The 20,398-nt window shown below is 42.5% G+C and overlaps 1 protein-coding gene across 1 annotated transcript in view; it reads right to left on the reverse strand.

The window, feature by feature from the left end:
- SP3 (Sp3 transcription factor) overlaps positions 1-19,573 on the reverse strand; it is a gene marked incomplete at its 5' end in the record, with an annotated part of 36,964 nt that extends 17,391 nt beyond the window's left edge. The window contains 4 exons of the mRNA XM_082001561.1: positions 6,741-8,103; positions 18,429-18,545; positions 18,724-18,883; positions 19,500-19,573. Coding sequence (XP_081857687.1) covers positions 6,741-8,103; positions 18,429-18,545; positions 18,724-18,883; positions 19,500-19,573 — 1,714 coding nt within the window. The remainder of the gene's footprint in view (positions 1-6,740; positions 8,104-18,428; positions 18,546-18,723; positions 18,884-19,499) is intronic.
- Positions 19,574-20,398: the final 825 nt, after the last annotated feature.

The raw sequence follows: 20,398 nt of genomic DNA on the forward strand, positions 1-20,398 counted from the left end.
ATCATGCTTAATATCAAAGAAGCCAGGAACTGCAGAAACAGGTAAGGAAAGCAGGAGGACACAGAGAATTCTGTGATCAGCAGGCTTAAGTATTCCTAGATAAAAAAGTATTAGACTGCTGGTAGGGTCAAACAGAATTGTCAGCAGTAATTCAGGAAGGCAGAACTGTTCAGTAAGTATTTCTGTTCTGTATTTAGGTAAAACCAAATAATGGTCCTATCACTAGATGAGAATGAAAAGCTTCCCGCTGAAAGTAAGTCAGGAAGATGTAAACAGCTACTGAAATAAACCCTTAATAAATCAACAGATTAGGATAATTTTCATAGAACAATTTTAAAAGAAGGCTGAAGAGCTCTCTGCAGTTTTAATGCCGCAAGCCTTGGACTATGTGAATGCTCCAGCGGGTTAGAAAAAAGCTAGTGCTGTGATAATACTGAAAAAGGGGTAAACGAAGACTCAAAGAAGTAGAGAAAGAATTAAATGCCACTCAAAATGGGATTATGGGAACAATTACATTCAAAAGTAATTTTTTTTTTAATCAGTGATGACACCATTGTTGATACAATATACTTGAGAGTTCTGCACAGCAAGTGACTTATTAGGATACAGTAAAACACTGTGATTAAGAAAAATAAAGTACAAAACATACATGGAATACATGGATTAAAAACTGGCATGAAGTTTAAATGCAGACTGAGAACTGTAATTTCTGTATGAAAAATAATGAGGACATGTCACTGACAATGTCTATTTTTCCCCCTTTTGTCCTTAAAAATTACTAACTTTTGAAAAAATGTGTCTTCTATAAGCAGTGAAAGACAACTCATCTACAACCCAGTCTTATCTTCAAGAGGGCAATCAAAACTAGGATCCTGGTGAGCATTCCTGGCATTATGAAAAGACTGCCGTTGTCCTTGGTAGAAACTCCTTTTGCTTTTTATGAGCCAGATGCACTGACAAGTTAACTTGAGAGATCAGAACCAAAGCATGCAATCCTGCCAGGAGGTTCAAAAGGCAAGAAAACTGCAGAGAACCTGAAACAATGGACCTAAAGTACTGAGACTGCAAAAAGACAGAAGATGAGTTTCCAGCCTTCTTTTTGAGTTGAAGCAGTACTAGAAATAAAATCCCTTGCCTCTTTCACCTCATGGATACTCGCCATACATCCCCACAGGTGGAAGAGAGTTTTCCTTTTGCTTCAGGGTTATCTTGTAAAAAGGGTATTTGAAAAACGAAAAAAGAATTAGCACCTGAAACTGGGTAGTATATTCTGCAGTGAACATCCTGAGGATACCTGAGCCTAGGATGACTCAGGCTAACCTCCTTAACCTTAAGGATCTAAGTTGCATCACCAGACACTCAGCATACCTGACAGAATATTCACTTAAGAGTAACATGCATACAACAAAGTTTCACCTCACCACCATGGGCTGCAAGAAAATGAATTAGACTCTAAGCTGTTTTGGAAGACAGAGCAGAAAAGTACATGAAGTACAGACAGAGAGGAAGGATGGGACAATTCAATCTTTTCAAGAATTTGAAGAAAAAATGCAAATCTATTCCACAGCAGTAGATACTGCATTAAAGAAATAATCAGCCTAAAGTTATGCAAACTTTCTTACACCTGAAGTGAGATATTTACTATATGCTGTTATAAGCAAGATTGTGAGACACATACAAGCGTGATTGTCTAATTTTGCCACAATTTATTAATTTCCTTTAAAAATTATGAGAAAATAAGGAACATAATTTAAGCATGTTGAAAGCAAACTATTTACACAAGACTGGTACATAAATAGCTCTAATTCCTGCACTAACAAATTTGTCAGAGTTCCCAATTTAATTTTTCATATAAAAAATAAAGCAGCGGTGGAACTGTTTTTAACCATTTTGATTTTACAACATGCAAACTAAATGCCTCAAATGTAAATGGTAGAGCCCAAAACAGATGTTGTCAGATGAAAATATTTACTTAACATTATTGCTTCAGTTTGTTTCACGCATTCCAAAAGATGTTTTTTAATAATCAGATTCAATTTCATAATAACACCATGACCTTCTCTCAAAAGCTTGGTATAAAGAATGCCTTGGAAGTAAAAACTGCATTAACTGAAGCTAAAATTAATAAGGTTAACAATTGGAACTTAAAAAGAAAGAGGAAAAAACTAAGTTGTGTAATACTGAAAACCAGCCAAAACTTACTACAGATTTCTAGATGCCAGAAAAAAACTATGCTTGAAGTAGCATTCTGCACTACTTCACCAGAAGCATTAAAACACTGAAACAACCATCCCTGCAAGTAAAACTGTAAATACTCAATTTTTAATTTTGTTTGTTTGGGGGCTTAGACTGTTTTACCTAACAGATGTTAGACCAAAGTCTCACAAGACACCAGAAGATGAAAAGCAAGTTGTCACTTGGGCAACTATTTACCTTGAAAATTGTCTGCCAATTTTTTGGCCAAATTTAGAATAGCTAAATTACTTCAGCACGATAAAGACTTCAGGTTCTGGCAGGAATGGAATGAAGTCCCCACCACAAATAGCCAACTACTCCCACTCTCTATCAACTGGTATAAGTTGATCAACAAGCATGACTGTAGTAAGTAAGCTTCAGTGGCAGCAGGCAGATGAGTCTTTAAGTAGCTGTGTATACTGCAGAGGAGGAGCTGGGAAGAAAGATGTAGAAATGAAGACCTCAGTTTTGCAGTGGCACTTTGAGTCAACTCTTGAAAGGAATCCCTTTGACTTCATTGCCACTGTAGACCAACCTGGAAAACTGTTTGTGTGTAGTTTTTTTTATTTTTAACTAAATTAATCTTCCAGTAGCACAATCCCTTCTCAAGCCAATGCTACTTTCTTTCAATTCACTCGCTAGTTTCTTCAGATGCTACTGGAATAGTCAAAAGAAATATAAAAAAAAAACGCATCCAGCATCTGACAAGAAGTTAAGCAACCTAGATAACACCTGGTAAAACTGCCTTTTTTGAGGATATATAACCAATCCAAAACTGTGACACAGTACATTAATAAATTAGCTGAGACACTATTACAATTAGATTTTGATTAACACTGTTAAATCTTCTTTGTCTGGACGACGGCTTTAGGGGAAAAAAAAAATCCAGTAGAAATTCTTTAAAATTGACAAAACTTCCAGGATCAGAAACATGAAAACCAAGTTGGTACATTTCACTACCCTGTATATTTCCAAAAGGAAAGTTACTTCATATGAAATGTTTGAAGAAGAAATCTCTAAATAAAAATAAAAATTAGAAATCTGCTAATAAAAATAAATACCTCTCTTGAACAGGTAAGTTGCTAAAGAGTAATGTGACTGTGCCTGTAATGGCTTTTTGTTACACACAATGCACTATTTTATTAAAAACTGCCAACAAAAGGAGTAGACTACTAGGGAGCTCTCTCAGGTTTAACTTCCTCTCAAGACCAGACCAAAGCCAGAACATAGATGAGAAAGATAGCTCTTTGCCAGTGTTTAACACATAGATACTATTTAATATGGCTTTTTGTTTTGAAAAGCAATGCTGAAGAAGTTTCAGCGATGACTAACTAATACCCTTCCCTTCTCCACTGCAAGACAACACTAAGCACAATGAGGAGGAATATGAGCTCTAATAAACATTCTAAGATAAAATAAGCTTAGCCAAGACTTTTCAGAACAAACTCAGTGCAATGGAAGTCCCTGCATACGTATGCCTGTTAAAGCGGACATTTTGGTAGAAGCATAATTACTGGACATTTTTCAAAGACAACTGGATATTTACTGGACAAAGCTATTAGCTTTGTTTTAGGGCTGTGATGACTTTCCATTAGGTAAAGAAAATGTAGGACCTAAAGACATTTTTTCCTCTCACACACTCATGAGAACAGCAAGGATGTCTTCTGCTGCTTACCCAGGAAGCGAGGTTTGGAAGAACACCTCTCACACAATGGTCTGTAGCTACCAAAACCTAAAACCTAACCCTCAGTTTTCACAGCTACACCGCTAACAGAGCAATCTATGTTATCTAGACGTCAGATAATTACCAACCAACTCTGACTCAAGACTAGGAATATGTTACTTTTATTTTTGCCTTGGGTAGAAAGTTTTGCTAAATGAAAACAGAAAATACAGCCCAACTGTATTTGTTATGGAAGGAAGTGCACTATCCCTGCTGGGGGGAGAAAATACAAGGAATCTCTTCTTATCTTGCTTCAAAACTTGTTGGTAATTTGCAGGAGAGAGGAATCAGGTAGCCTCTCACCCTTTAGCTTTAACTTCTCTCATTCTGCTGTCCCTTCCGCATACCTTCCTCTTTCAGTTAAAAACTAAATGGTTTCTCCTCATTTGCATATCAGAAGAGCAATATATTTTTGACCGCAAAAAAAATTTTTGTAATTTCACTATTTGCTTCTAATTGCATATTTATTCTTCAACCTGAAGAAAGGGTGCCATATCACATTGTAAGGGGTTATAAATAAGACAGGGAAGAACATCACTGAAAAAGGTTGTCAGACAACTTCAATACAGACGAAATACAAGATGCATATAGAAAAGACACTGAAGATCAATCAAGACAGTTCGGTCTGGTTCTGTTAGTTAGAAGCAGTTTCACATTGATCATTCGAAAAGTGAGTTTCTTGTAACAAAGGAGGGGCCAATTAAATTCTCCCCAAATTTAGGGGATGGCAGTTTTAACACTTTCCAGTCCATTTACTGTTCCTAGACAGGTAGGAAAAATGTCTCTATAAATCTCCACCCTATCTTTAATATAACCAGGTGTTTATAGCTATTCACTTCAGGCAATAGTTTCTGCTCTTCATCTACTACTTCTGCCTATTTAACTGCCTATTTAATCAGATTTGATATATCCCATTTACTCTCTTCCCTTCCCATGTGAAATTCCTCACAGGAAAATACAGTTAAGGAATGCTTGATGGAACTCCCTTGCATTTTATTTGAACCATTAAAACACTCTCAAGGACCATCAACAGACAAACTAATACACATAGCAGGCTCAACTTCTTTTTCATGTGTCTTTTCTTGTGGTTCCTCTCTCCTTTTCCTTTCTATCTTTCTTCTCAGGTTTCTGATATGTTACTCCACAAGCAATAACATTAGCTACATGATCCCATACCAAATATAAATCTCAGAAATAAAGAAGTTCTCATCCTCCCTGTATTTCATATTAGCCACAGGGCCCTTTTTCCAAGAGTTAGATTCTGATATCTGAGTTTAGCTATATTATCAAGCACAGTACATGCTTTTTGTTACTGATGTCTATACCCACTGTCCTCATAGGTAACAATGTGTGATGGAGACAAACCAAGACTTTTTGTGGTCACTGAAAATAGAAAATTTAAGAACCAAGATTACCCAGCAGAGCAAATGCTGTGAGCAGCACACTCATCTGTTTGGTGCTGTTGCCTATAAGCCCATGAAGAGCAGTCTTATCTAGGTCTGGGTAATTTCACATTGGTAAGTCTGCAATATAGAAGTCATTTCAAAAAAAAAAAAAAAAAACCCTAGAAAAACATAAATTCAAATTTTATATTCCAAAGGGAAAGCAAGCTTCCTGACATAGAATATACCAATATCAATAACTATATAATATTATAATGAGTAGGCTTTTGAAAAAAGCCCAATTGACCAGCTCTTCTAAGCATTTTTCACTTAACATTGCATTATTCTCACATGCTTAAATAGGCATACAAAACTTTTAAGTTTTACTTAAACGTTTATGCTTCTGTATCTTAATGAACCAGATCCTTGGATCACATGATTATAGAAAAAAAACAATTCCCATTTCTGCAACTACTGTGCAATAGTTCCCTCCCAAATTACCTCTACTACTCACTCTGTCCCTCATAATTGGCCTAGGTACATCCCCACAATGATGAGATCAAATGCCTTCTGGTACTGTAAAAGGTCTTGAACTTCAATCATCCCTTATTCTTTCTTTTAGATAGCTACACCTTGAAATTTTTTATTTTTTCCTCATATTAAGAAACACCTATTTGAAGAAAATTGCCTGTCTTCTCTGCTCACAGAGATAAAACACAACGTAAAATTTATGATTGTACATTCTGAAACATAATGCAAATAAGTAGTACTGGAAATTCACATACATTCTTAAGCACAACCTCCATTTTGATATTTACATGCCTGTTTCACTTCTGCTTACATGAGTTTTGTGCATCATAGTTACACTGATATTAAATCAGTAGGAAATGAATGTAAAAAAACCATGGATCAATAACAGCACCTTAGGGGGTCTGAAAATATTCAGGGGAAAAAAAAAAAATGTATCAACGGATATATTCGGATTTTCCATGAAAATATCAACTATTCAGGACTGAGAAGAATGGGGTATGCTAGTGACACTGCTGCCTTAGAAGCATGGTAGTTGGTAGTCAGATTCCCCCTCTACAATTTAGTATGCAGACCTTCTGCATGGTAAGACTTACAAGCACCGATAAACATTGTATCAGAAGTGCTGTTAAATAATATGACCAGTTGGAAGATACAGGAGCTTATACTAAAAGAAGTGAGGTGGGACTACGTTCTACCATTACAGTGGTTTCTAACGGAACAGTAGTTTCAAATAAAATCTATCAGCGCTATGTTTATCCTACTGTATTTTGTAGGCTTCCACAGCAAGACAATGTTACAATTATCACCATTCAAACCAATCACATGCAATAATAAAAAACAATTTTCTGCAAAAAGAGTAAAATAAATACCTGCAGGACTGCCAGCATTTTCTCCTTGATGCAGCTGAATACCAGCAGAATCTATAGAGTTTACTGTAACTGTCTGTAGATTTGGCAATTGAGCAGTGCTTAGACTAACTGGAGTTGACGTCAACGCCCCACCTGCTGCAACTTGACCAAGAGTGAGAGTCTGCACAGGGGTTAGAGTTATTTGTTGACCAGGTGCATTCTGAATTTGCAAGTTCTGCAAGTTCTGAACTCCTTGCACTTGAAATGTCTGCCAGGTTATCTGCCCAGAAGGGGTCACTGTTTGTGCCTGAATTAAAAAAGTTCCAGGATTCAGCTGCAGTTGAAGATTTTGAAGAGCCTGTTGAGATATACTTTGACTCGCTTGAACACCGTGGATTGTCTGTTGCGCAATACCTTGTACAATCTGGGCTTGACTGGTTGGCTGCTGAGACTCTTGAAGTTGTATGTGTTGTACAATTGGCTGTGCTGTGGAGACCTGAATATTCTGAGCCTGCGTGTCATCAGAGACTGATGTCTGGATGTAATTTCCCTGAAGATCAGAACTGTGAACTTGACCACTAGTTGTGGTCAAGTTGTTTGCATTTTGTTCCAATATACTTGAACTGTCTATGGTAACGGGCAATTGTGATGAAGATGATGTTGGCACAAATAAGTCATTATCAGTGGCGGTTTCTGTAATTTCAGGAGAAACTTGCTCACCAGTCCTTTCAGAAGTATCTGAACTATCCATGGCCTGTCCAGTATTTATCAAGTGCCCATCTGCATTAATGCCTGCTGTCATGGTTTGAGAACCACTGCCAAGTCCCAAAGAATCTAGATCAACACTATTGATGGGTACAAAAGTAATATTTCCTGGCAGTCCAAGAGGGACGTTAGCAACTACTTGTGCTTGGCCAGGAAAAGACGAACCACCGATTGCAACTCCCTGAACCTGGACTTGACCAGACTGTGATAAGATATTCTGAATATTAGCTGAAGGTGTTCCAGAGGCAATGATGGTTTGATTAGAGCCAGGAATGATCTGAATTTGACCAGTTTCTTGATTTATACTGCTATTATCAGAAGAGGCTGCAAAGCCAAGTTGAACCTGCTGACCATCCGCTGTCTGGATCTGGGGTATTACTTGGTATTGTACGTTAGACACTGTACCATTCGACGAATCTGATCCTGGTGCAACAGAAAAGATTTGTTGATTTTGCAAACTCTGAATAGGAAGGACATACTGGCCACTTGAAGTTACTGTGGCAGCACCTGGAATCTGTACTATATTACCAGCTTCATCCTTTATAGTGGCGGGAGCTGCAGACAAGACCTCCCATCTATTTGGAGTTCCTGTTAATTGCACAGAAGCCAAATCCCCTGTCTGAATGAAAAAAAAAGACAAGACAAAATTAAAACAAGAGACATACAGACTATATGCTAGAACAGTCATGCAATTCAACACTAGAGATTGATACACTACTGGAAAACATGCAGTGTGGCCCATATGAACAACAGCAACTGGATTAGAACTATGAAGTACAGATTTTGTAAGTTGAGCTAATGCCTAAGTCAGGGTAACCAACCTGTGCTCCATGAGCTGCATGTGGCTCGCGAGCAGGTCAAATACAGCTCCTGTGCCATGGCTACGTCAGGTGACCAGCAGCAGGGTTATTCTGGTGTGGGGGCTGCTGAGTAATCCAAATCCCTGGCTGTGGGAAGAAGGGAGCTGGCAGGGGCTGCTGGAGCTGGGACTCAGCTATGCTCTTTACCTAGCCTGGCACCTATTGCACAGAAGTGGAGGAACTGCTGTGAAGCCAATGCCACCTGTATCTCCTGGAGCTCCACTGCCTTTTGACTGTGTTACATACAGTATGGATGTGCATGTTGTGACTCTCAGCAGTGCGGAAAGTGTTAAGAGATGACTTAGTCACATGGTTGGAAAGACTGGATAGCCTCAGTTTAAGTTACGCATAATACAGTCCTAGTATTTATAAGCTTGTATGAGTTACTGTTTCACTAGGGAGGAAGGCCTCTACACTAATGACTTTTACACTGAAATCACAGTTGGATTAGTCATATATATCCACGGGGGGGGGGGGGGGGAGGGGAGTGTAGGGGAGTCTATCTTCATTAAGTTGGAACAATAGAAAAGGTCAATGTTTCAGAATAGACCCCTGGATGGTTAAAGATTAAAGAACCTAAGGACTATGTAGTATGTAGTATGCTTTTGTTTCTTATTCAGTAAAGAAAAGGCAAATTGCACTTACCTTTCTTTACCAAAGCAAGCTTTTTCAGAATAGAGTATTAAGAATTAGATTTAATATCCTGCAATGCTTAGCACAGATTTGTGTAGTCAACCAACTTGGTATTGTAAATAACCATCCATCTAAAAAAGATGTAGTTAAGTTTCTCCTCATCTGTTTTACGGCACTACAGTAAACCAATGGAAAAACTTAATATTGAGCAACAAGTAGCTTGCCTTACAACTTATTCAGCACTGTGAAACAAATTTGTCTCTTTAGCAGAGTCCACAGGACATAGAGAAGCTCTAGTTTGTCCTTCTGCACTGATCCTGTGATCACTCCTGGTAGGTAAGTTACTGGAGCGTATCGCAACTTCCTTCTGATGCTGTGCTCTAACTTCCTTTAGAGTAAAACCCAGATATGCAAAATACAGCACACAGCTTATTCTTCTCTAACATTGCACTGAGACTTGGCCAGCCTGAATGAACCCTGCAGCATGCATCCGAGTGAATTTAGTCCACAGTGTAGGCTGGGACTTTGCTAGTTTCACTTTCTTATCCTATTTTGAGCTGTACGCTAAAATGTTTACATGTACAAGAAAAATTTAATTCTGAGTACATATCAAAAATATCGTTTTACTGTGCTTCTTTTCCAATAAGGAAACACACATCTTGGTTCTAAAATCCTCTTGAGAGCTTACAAATAATAACTGCACATAGAAAAAGAATGCTACCTTTCTTCTGCTCTCAAAGATATATGTATATATAATCTTTCAGGTAGTTTAATAGTAAATAGATACTGCATCACCAGAACAAAACTAATTTTATGGCCTTAAAGCTTCAAGGATCAGAAAGAGAAAAAGGAGTAATGGTAATTCCATCTTATTATTTTCTTCTCCTCTTATACTGATTAGCTTTTCATTTAAAGAACATATTTAAATCCTTTAGTCTTTTAATCTTATAATTTATGAGATTGGAAAAATTATGCAATATTCCATATCACACCATCTTACCTAGAAAAAGGCAAAAAATTCCACTTTCCGCTGCTACCACATTAGCTTTATACTCGTGTTTAATATTGCTTACACACAGGTACCAGCTGCTGAAATACTCCTAAGAAAGTTCATAACTACTCAATTCACTAGTATATAAATACTTACTAACTGAAGGTTTTATAAAGTATCAAAAAACCCACAAAAGTCGTAGGTAAACATCAGTCAAAAAATACCAAACATAAAATAAATGTATAATATAATGTGCTGATAGTATCTGTTAGAACAAGAGAGAAAGAAAAAGTAATGGGAACCATTACAAGTCTGATAAAATTTCTCACTGATGTAAGACTATGTACAAGCAAATGTTGAATGTTTAGGCTATAACTGGACTGACCTAATACACAATAATATATCTGTGTCTAATTATATATTATACATATGAGTATCCTCCACAGAAATAATTCAAAGGGAACCTGCCTCCTTCGTGATATGGAAATGACCTATTTTAGTCTTCTCCTCCCCAACCATATGTTGATTTCCATATTGCCATTCAATTGCCTTTGCCTTTTCATGTTGGGCACTCGTCCTTCCTCACCTTTTCATGATCTAGTGAAATCTTCCCTCAAATCCTGCTCTCTAAGGGTTTTAGCTCAACAGAGCCACTCTTATAGTACATGCACTTGTCAGTCCATGGAGAAGGTCAGGGCAGCCATGCACGCCGATATGAAGCTATTGCTACACATAGTACATTAAATGCCTGTTATTCACATGTTGCTCTTACAGCTGGCTATATCAGACACTACCAGATGAATCATGAGGAGGGAGGGGCAAAAAGAGGGTGAGGCTTTCAAGAAGCTATCTGGCAGCTATCAGAATTACTAGTATGAAAGCATAAAAAAAGCCCTGCATGGTAAAGAGTGTTTGAGGATGATCTCTAACCTCAACCAGTCATCAACCTGTCATAACAAGCTTGACTGTTATACCCTTTCTCAAAGTTTGATGAACTAGTAGGACATTTCTTGGACTCCTTTTCCTACTAAAAAAGAGTAGTAACCTTTCACTGCATCCTCAAGCAATTAAGCATTGTTGTAATAACTCAAAATTCTACCACTCATGTATGAGCTGCAACATCTACAGCCCAGTCGCTTACTGATCTTTACACCACGGTCCTAATAGACCAGAGTTTGTTTGCTGCCTCTTAGCCACCCATGAAAAACACTTAGAGGCTATAGATAAAGCAATAGTTCTTTTCCTTATCAACTGATAACTCAGGCAGCAGTTATTTGGAAGCTGCAACCTTTAAGAGAAGGTTGCAATCCAAAGGCTCTGTGTCAAGAGGAAGGGACGAAGATCTGAGAAAAGTTCAGCTTTAGCACTACTCAGCCAAGGAGGAGAGAACAGGAAGCAAGAGGGAGTTCACTGGAAGCAGTATCAGGAAACAGGAGAAAGAGACAGGAACAGAGCAAAGAGAGTAGCTGGCACAAGGCACGGGAAGAATTAAAATCAAATGATACGTCCACCTGAAGAAAGGTCAAGTACCACCAAAGAGTGGAAGCAACAACTGCTGTTCAGCTTGTCTTTTGATCCTTTAACAAGCCTTGAATAATTTCCATCAGGTAAAATAAAAAGATCTCTCTGAGCCAAAATTCTCATCCCTGAAGAATGAGGGGTTGTGATAAATAAAAATCTAGTTAATTGTCATGCTCAATTTGTTTAGAGAAAATTAAAACAACATTAAGTCAAATGTGGAAGGAGACAAGAGAAACACATACAGAAGATAAAATACCTTTAAAAAGTAATCTAAACCCTGTTCATGGATGGGACTTGGGTTGAAAAAAATAAAACAGTAAAACTGGAAAGGGCAGAAACATCCCTGTAAGAACTGGTGTATGTTGTAGGCACCTGCATTTCAATATGTCAAATGTGATCAACTGGACAGATGCCATTAGCCTTCAGTATTTTATTGCTCTAAAGAATTACCAAACGTTTATCTGTGCCAGTCTATTGTGGACTGCTTTTTGCTGCACTTTTCAGAAAGTCACTTTTGCCCCATTCAAGTCCTGAAGCAAAAGCATCAGCAAAACGAGCAGAAGTGGACCGATAATGAGTCACGAGCTCCTAAACATTTAAAAATCACATACCTAATGAGCAAGATTGGCCACTGCCTCATCCAAATTGTTGTTTTATGAAAGAGTTAGGGCTGTAATGCATGACTTTAATACCATGTGTTTACCAAGCTACAGTAAACTATCTGTGCATTCTTAGGTCATTACAAATGTAAGATAAAATGCACTTGCTCCAACTCTTTCATTAAGGTATGAGCTAATACATTCTATCTTGTATTTGCCATAGGTTAAAAACATGTTCAACACCAGTCACTGTGGTTCAGCTGACACAAAGCTGCTTGTTAAGGCAAATTAATTTTGTTGCCTGTTTCAGACCTCTACCAATGAAGCCACTCAATTCAAAGAAATAGATTCGCTCAAATCAAATGTTTCGAGAATCAAAGAATGTTTCAGGGAAAAAGTATTATCTGGAGCTGCTTAAAATGTTATTTTAAAAGACAATTCCACTCTGGTGAAACATATTTAACTTTTAATTGTGTCTCACTTAAGGAACGTCTATATCTTTTTGCTTGAGATGGACAACTGGACTCAAAACTTTATAGCTTGTTTTTAATCAGCAGAAGTTCAGAACCTGTCTAAATTAAGACATCCCTGACATTAGTAGAAACAAGAAAGCTGCAGTATTAAGGAATGAGACATGGCAACAAGGAGGCATTTTTAACCAGACTATAGGTAACTTCATTTGTTTATTAACTATTAATCTATATATGTGTATTAATCTCTATATAACTGCATGCCAAACTAGAATTTTCTGCAGAAGTTTGTGTGAAATGCTTCATTTTCCTCATGCTTTCAACTCTGGTGCTGAAGGCTCTACCAAATCATCAAGAAGGGCAAGAAAGAGCACCTGGGGCCTCAACTTAATATTTGGGAAGGCAATGGAGCAAACAATTTGGGGGGGGGGGGGTGGAAATAACCTTCAAATAACCTTGAAGACAGAAAAAAAAAAGGTGATTAGAAGCAGTCGGCCTAGACTTAGGAAGGGGAAATGGTGCTTAATTATCTAGCCTGACAACCTTCTATGATGAGGTGACTAGTTTGGTAGATGGGGTTAGGCAGGGAATATTATTTATCACTACTGTGTTCAGGCTTTTGACTCTGTCTCCCATAACATAAGAATTTAATTTTTTTTACCATAACAGTGATCAAACACTGGAACAGATTGCCCAGAGAGGTTGTGGAGTCTCAATCCTTGGAGATATTAAAAACCCACGGGACACTGTCCTGAGCTATCTGCTCTGTTGACCCTCCTTTGAGCAAGAGGCTTGGACCAGACAATCTCCAGAGATCCTTACCAGCCTCAACTGTTCCATGAAATCTTACACTTCTTATTAATGTTTAAACATCAGAGAGAGAACTTTTTTTTTTATGCTGTCTTTAAATATGGAAATGTTTACAAACATATATTTTCTTACTTCCTCTAAAACCATAAAGAGAAATAAAACAATTTTTTAGAAGATCCTTAAAGCACCTGTAAAAGAACTTCTACACTTGGTTCTGATCCAACACTAGGAAGACATTATTGGAATGCAAAAAATCAAAGAACATTTTAAAAGATGAGCTTCTGGACAGCAGCAGGGGAAACATAGGCACTACATTCTACTACATTCTGAAATTTCTCTGTTTTGCAAAATTATAAAACAGAGAGAGGCAAGACAATCCCATACAGACTTTTCCATGGTGGCTGAACACATTCTAGTGCATCTGTTCATGTCCAGAAACTTAGCATCAAGAAGTTACATTATCACCCATAAAGGAGAAAACGGATGTCAGAATAACTTTGAGCTTCCTCAAAACCATCACATAGGCCAGAGAGCTAAGAAGTATGGGTAACTCTGACACATGGCATTATCCCTATTTTTGCCTTGTGGAAAACGTGAAATTTAAAATGCCTTCATATTTCTCTATCCTATCAGCACTGTAACTATTCCCACCTAAACTGAAGCCAAGCTACTTGCATCTCAAATGGTTAAAGTAATGTTGAGAGGCATAAACAAACTGGATTCCAGATTTTCATTAAGTTCTGTGAAGCACTGATACTCAGTTCTAGTGTTCAAGATATGCCAAATCAGTCTTATAACACTCCAACCTTTATTTGTAAAAGATATAAACGCTTTGTCTACAGCGGAGAAACAATACTCATCTTCCCCACCTTGCTAATTATAAACATCTCCAAATGTTTTCCACATATTCTTGGCAAGCAGCAATACAAATAAATAATTCCCTCCAGCTTTTTTTTTTTTTTCTTTAAAGGCTAAAGAATCAGTGCAGACCGCAGCACACTAGATGCAACTGCATACCACAACTGGGGCAGTCATCTCAGTCAGCTCCCACTCTTTGGCAGCTGTCAGAGCCAACAGCTTTGTCAACCAGCCTGCCACTTTTCTCAATTTACCTGCCTTCCAGTCCTACCACCCCACACGCCCATCAGTCTTGCACTGTACCCTCACCTATCCCATCCATGCCCAGCACAACCATAAGAATGGCCCTTGGGAGCATGATAGTTCAAGAGTGGCTTTAGCTTTGTGTTGCAATGAAGTGAGAGAACATAAACAACCGGTTACCATCTCAACTTTGTATCTTCTTAAACAATCAGCTGATCATGCGACAACCATACAACTGACCATCAAGATCTTGTCGGACTTAAATTTTAGAATCTGTTTCCTCTTTTGTTTTCTCCCCTATGCACTGCTCTGCCACCTTCTGCTTTCCTTCTTTTCACCTAATGCTAAAATTTTTGCAGATGTTTAAAGTGGAATGAAACTAGAGTATTTGTAACTAAATGAAAAAGAATCCTAAATATGAAAGTCTAAAGTAGAATTATTAGTCAACGATAAAGAGTGAAAAAGGAAGACACAAACTAAAACTTCTCTCACTTCAAATTCCCAAGAGAGGGAAAGACATCCAGAGAGGTCAAAACATATAAGCTGTCATTCTAGGTCAGGCAGTAGCGCATACCATCCCAACAAGGCTTTCATACGTACCAGCAGGCAGCAATATTCAAGGGGAAATTTCCATGGCAAGCTTTTGAACCAACCATGGATGCGGCAGTAGGGCAACTGAGGAAAAGTTTCTCAGGTACGCAAGCCACAGACTCGAGCCATCTATGTTAAAACCAAGTAACAGCAGGCAAAACACAAAGCACTTGGATGACTGTAGGCAGAATAAATCGTGGTGTCAAAGCCTAAGCTGAAAGACTGCAATCTCCATCAACACACAAAGATGAGATCAGCAGTAATGCCTGCTAGTATTTTGTCATCCAAAAGTAAATATAGCTCTAACCAGAATCCTGCACCGAGCTGAAAACCCTGTAAACTAGAGACAGCCTGCCCAGTTCATTGATGGGATGGAAGGGAGAAGAGGGTTGAGTTTAGTTCTGTCAACTGTCATCTTCACTTGCTTTCCATACCAAGTAGTACCAGGTTCATTAGTCTTTTTATTTCCACACTAATCCTTTCAGTGGCATAAAAGTGGCATCCACTCAAACAGCAGGCTCGGATTCAGATACCAACATAGAATCATAAAGCAATTTCAGTTGGAAAGGACCTCTGAAGGTCATCTAGTCCAAGCCCTGGGCTCAAAGGAGGGCCAACTAGATTGCAGCAAACACAATCACATTTGCTCCAGCTCTTCCCCAAATCCCAGACATGCAATATTCCCTGCATTCCTATGGGAATTTTGTTGTTGCTGTTGCTTTTAAATCATATTCCTGATCTCTTGGGGAGCAGCTGCAGCATACCATTTCAGCCAGGAAAGCAGTGTGCAATAACTGGCTGGCCTAGCATACTGGCTCCAGCCCTGCCAGTTCCTAGCAAGCGAATGTCAGGAAAGCATTAACAAAATAACCCCCAAAACACAGCACCACTATCCTTATACATGCAAGCTCTTCAAATGCTTCTAAAAGGAAATGCCTAGTTTAACTTCTACTACTCATTTATATGGCTTGAGAGTTCTACCAGACGTACAGCAGCCAGAGTTGCAGTCCACATACAGAAGATACTGGCAAAGGACTGCCTCCCCATCGCTACATTAGGCACCATCACTCATACGCAAACATCAAACTGACTCATATATAATCCTGGGAAAGGGATGGCCATCACAGACCCCAGGAAGACAGTATGTCAGTGTCCATTCATATAGATTTCATCTTCCATATGAGTTATAAGGTATCTAATATTTCAGCCTTTTAGCTCCTCCCTTCTTCTCCCACCCCCCTCAATAAGATACACTCAGGGGACCAGGATGGGGCGGGGGGGGGGGGAAGAGAGGAGCGAATCTTTATTGCACTAAATCCCTTTTGGCATTCTGTTTTTCACAACAGATATATTTCAGGGACTTCAGTCCCTCCTCTCCCTTTATTAAGGTCAACTTTATTAACTCCAGTGTCTACTGCAGCTACTGTAGGTATCTCTTCCAATTTATATATTTAGTTTCCACCCAAAATATTCTGAATCATTCAAGAGCTATGTTGTAGGAGTGTAAAAATTACCAGAATGCTATAAACTAACTCACAGCAGCTATGTAGGAGGGGCCTATCTGCATGTATGAAAAGTAGTGAGTGAGTTTATATTCATACTTAGTTTTAACTAAAATTTTGGCTTCTCTTGAATTGCTTCTGCCTTGCCCTGAAAAGCCCCTTATACATAAACATAACAACAGATTAATTTAACAGGAATAAAGAAATACTATTTCAAAACTGCTTTGCCCATTTTGAACTTTCAGTAACCGTTTGATCTGTACTAGCACTCAAGTACTCCATCAGACCCAGCACTGCTCATGCTAAGCGATCAACCCGTCCTCAAGATGCACCATTCCGCCTTTAAAATGAGAACAACCTTAAGGTGGATATAGGAAAGCAAGCTATTGTTTAAGCATCATTCATTATTCAATGTGTATATTTATGCAAGAGACAAATCCAACATTCCTCTTCTCAGCACTCTATGCATCTGGTATTATGAAACAAATTTTAGAGGTATCAGGCACTTACCAGTGTCTAGAAACATTTTACAAGTGTACAGCTTAAGAAAATACAGGTTCAGCAGAAAGGACCTTTGAAAGGGGGTCAGAATCATAATGTATTTTGAAGCTCTGTCATTAGTCTACAACCTGCTGCATGACTTCAAACAACTATTTTGCTGTAGCATGTAAAGTAAGCTGAAATGTACAGATGAAAAGTATTTTTAAGTGTAGCACTAGAGTATTTAGTAAACTTAACACTACCATTAACATTTTGACATTTGTTAAAAGCTTACCAAAGACACTTCATCCACCAGTACAACCCTTTGCAGTATTTTTTCCTATTTGCAGAATCCTAAAAACATACAAGGCTGTTGTACGGCAAGTTTAAAAAACAAGACTTGCTTTAAAAGCAAAAAAGGAGCTTTTTTTTGCTTGTTTTAAAACCCTTTTTGGAAAAACAAAACAAAACAAAAAAACAGAGGTATATGCGATTTCCCAAGGACTAATGCCAAAAAATACCTAATCATGCCGTTTTAAAAGGTATTTTGGAACTCCCCTTTAATATAACAATATTTTTATCTGTCAGTTATTTAGAAATGCCCCTTCTCTTTTAACTTTATAAGCATATGTCAACAAGAGAGTTTAGCTAGAGCAATTAAGGAACATAGGAGTTTCCATTAGGCTTTTGTTATGGAGATGGTTAAACTAGCTTCACTAAGAATCCATTTCTAGTCTGCAAGATCCATCTCATCACACAAGGTCCCAAGGTCATCAACGCTCCTTTCAGAGCCGCCAGTGCATGAGAGATAAGGACAGAAATTCAGTTTGCAATACGAGGGACTGTATGATAACTGCACCTAGAAAAAACAGCGTCGATACAGGAAGCAGCTTTCCACCACCGCGTTCGCCTCTAAACAGCCATTTTACTTCGAACTACATCCTTCCCTACAGCCAGCCTTCATTTTGTGTTCCTGCCGGGGCGCGCCGTTCCAGGCTGACAGCTAAGGAGAGGATACCGGGGTGCGCTCAGGTGGAGGTGAGATGCCTCCCAGCCTCGCCGGGTGCCGAGCGAGCCGCTCCGGTGCCAGGGCCGGGGGAGGGAGATTTCCCGCCTCCCCCCATTTTTGAAAGTAAATGAAGGCGCCGCTCCCAATGGCGGGGGAGGGGGGGAGCCAGGCTCCCTCCTCCTCCCGGGAGCCCGGCTCCTCCTGGAGAGGCAGGGGAGCCCGGGGACCCCTCTCCTGGCAGGTCGGCCCTGCTATCGTCCCTCCCCCCGGGCGGGCAGTGCCGTGTGTCCCGTCCCTCCCCCCGGGCGGGCGGGCTGGCTGGCTGTGCTGTCTCTCCCCCCGGCAGGCCGTGCGAGAGCGGCGGGGCGGGCACTCACCGCTCCGGCAGAGTGAGAGGCAGCGGCGGCGGCGGCGGCCTCATCCTCCTCCGGCGACGGCGGGCCGATCTTGCTGCAGGTGGCCGCCAGCAGAGCGAGCGGTGACGGCTGAGCGTCCTACCCACAATGGGCGGGTTCAGGGAGAGAAAGTGGGTGGCGGTTAGTGCGGGACAGCGACCGGGCTCCTCGCATTCGCGCACACAGGAAGCGGCGGCGGCGGCACCGGCTCCCGCACCCGCTCACAACGTGTCACCCGGGGGAGGGGGGGAAGGGGCCCAGCCGGGCCTGCGCTTACCTGGGGGGCGGCCGCCCCGGCGGAGGCCGAGGCGGCGCCGTTGCCGTGCTGGAGATACTCGCTGTGGCTGCTGCTGTCCACGTCTAAGGCAGCCATTTCCTCTTGTTTCACGGGCTTCTCGGGAGCTGCGGGCACAGCGGGGAGGGGGAGGGGAGAGTCACTGACGGGAGCGATCACCCCCCTCCCTCTCCCTCCCTCCCTCCCTCTCCCCCCCCCTAACCCCAGCGCTCCCCCCGCCCTCCCGCACGGAGCCCTCCTCCTCCTCCTCCTCCTCCTCCCCGTGCTGCTGCCCCTGCCCCTCTTCTCCCTCCTCCCCCTGCTCCTCCTGCTGCTGCTCTCAGTGCCGCTCTCGCCTCGCTCGCACACGGACGCTCCGGGGCCGGAGCGGGGAAGCGCAGGGCCGGAGCAGGAGCAGGGAGCCCCGCGGGGCGGCTCGGTCGGTGCGTACGTACCGGTCATGGTGTGAGTGCGAGCGGCCGGCTGGCTGGCTGGGCGGGAGGCAGGCAGGCAGGCTGGCTGGCTCGCACACAGGCCCTGCTGGCTGGGGCTAGGCGGCTGCCGCCGGGGACATGCTTATTGTGCTCACGGGCTGAAGCGGCGGCGGCGGCCCGAGCCTACTCCGGGGTTTTTTTTCCTATTTTGATTGACGGTGCGGGAAAGCCGAAAGGTGGGGCTTGCAGCGGGAGAGGGGGCCCGGCCGACACCGCCGCCCGCCCGCCCGCCTGCCAGCCCGGAACTCCCGCCTACGCCCGCGCGCGCGCGCTCATTGGCTGCGCCTCGCCGCCGCCGCCGCTCGCACTGGCTGCCCGGCCTGCCAGTCACCCGCCAGGGGCGGGGGGGGGTGCCCCATGCCGAGGCGGCTTCCTGTTTGCTAGCGCTTGTGCGAGGAACAATGAGCGGGACCCGCCGAGAGCCCGCGGCCTGCTCCGGCTCGGGCCCGCGCGGCCCCCGCGCCGCGGGGAGGCGGCCCCGCCGCCGCGCTCCGCCGCCGCCGCGCCGGGGCGATGCGGCCCGCGGGGCCTGGCCGCCCGCCCGCGCCGCAGGGGTCAGCGCAGAGGCACAGCTGCGCGGCGGCGGCGGCGCTGCCCCCCCCGCCCCGTCCCCCCCGCCGCGCAGGCGGTGCGGTGCGCGTGTGCCCGGGAGGCGCCGGGCTGGAGCCGCGCTCGTTTGAAATCTCCCTGGTGGGGGTGTCACTCACGGCTGGCGACAGCCGCGGCTCCGGGGCGACGGCCGAGCTGCGCCCTGCCGGCAGCCGGCGCCGGCGCTGCTACCGCCGCGCTTTGTCCCCGCCGGCGCTAAGATGTCGGCACGCCGTCCCCAGGGAAGCCGGCCAGCCCGGGCAGGCCCTGTCTTGGCGGCGGCCCCGAGCCGCCGGGTGCCGGAGCCCGCAGGGCAGGCCGCTCACTCCGGCGGGACCGGGGATGTGGGTCAGCGCCGGCCTGGGGCCGCCGGCGGCGCGGCCCCGGGAGCCACACCTCAATGGCCGGCCCCGCGGGCCGTTGCATAAGCTTTCTGGCCACCGTGGGCTCGCACCTGGCTGACCCGGGCGGGCTAAGTCGAAGAAGCTCCTTTGCCTCTTCTACAAAATAAAACCCATCGAGGATAAGGCGGCGAGTAAGATTTTAACACGACACGTCCTTCCGACAGGAGTGTCGACGGTAACAACGTGCTCTGC

The sequence above is a fragment of the Phaethon aethereus genome (genome assembly GCF_964289735.1).
Source record: "Phaethon aethereus genome assembly, chromosome: 6".
In the NCBI taxonomy this organism is placed as follows: Eukaryota; Metazoa; Chordata; class Aves; order Phaethontiformes; family Phaethontidae; genus Phaethon; species Phaethon aethereus.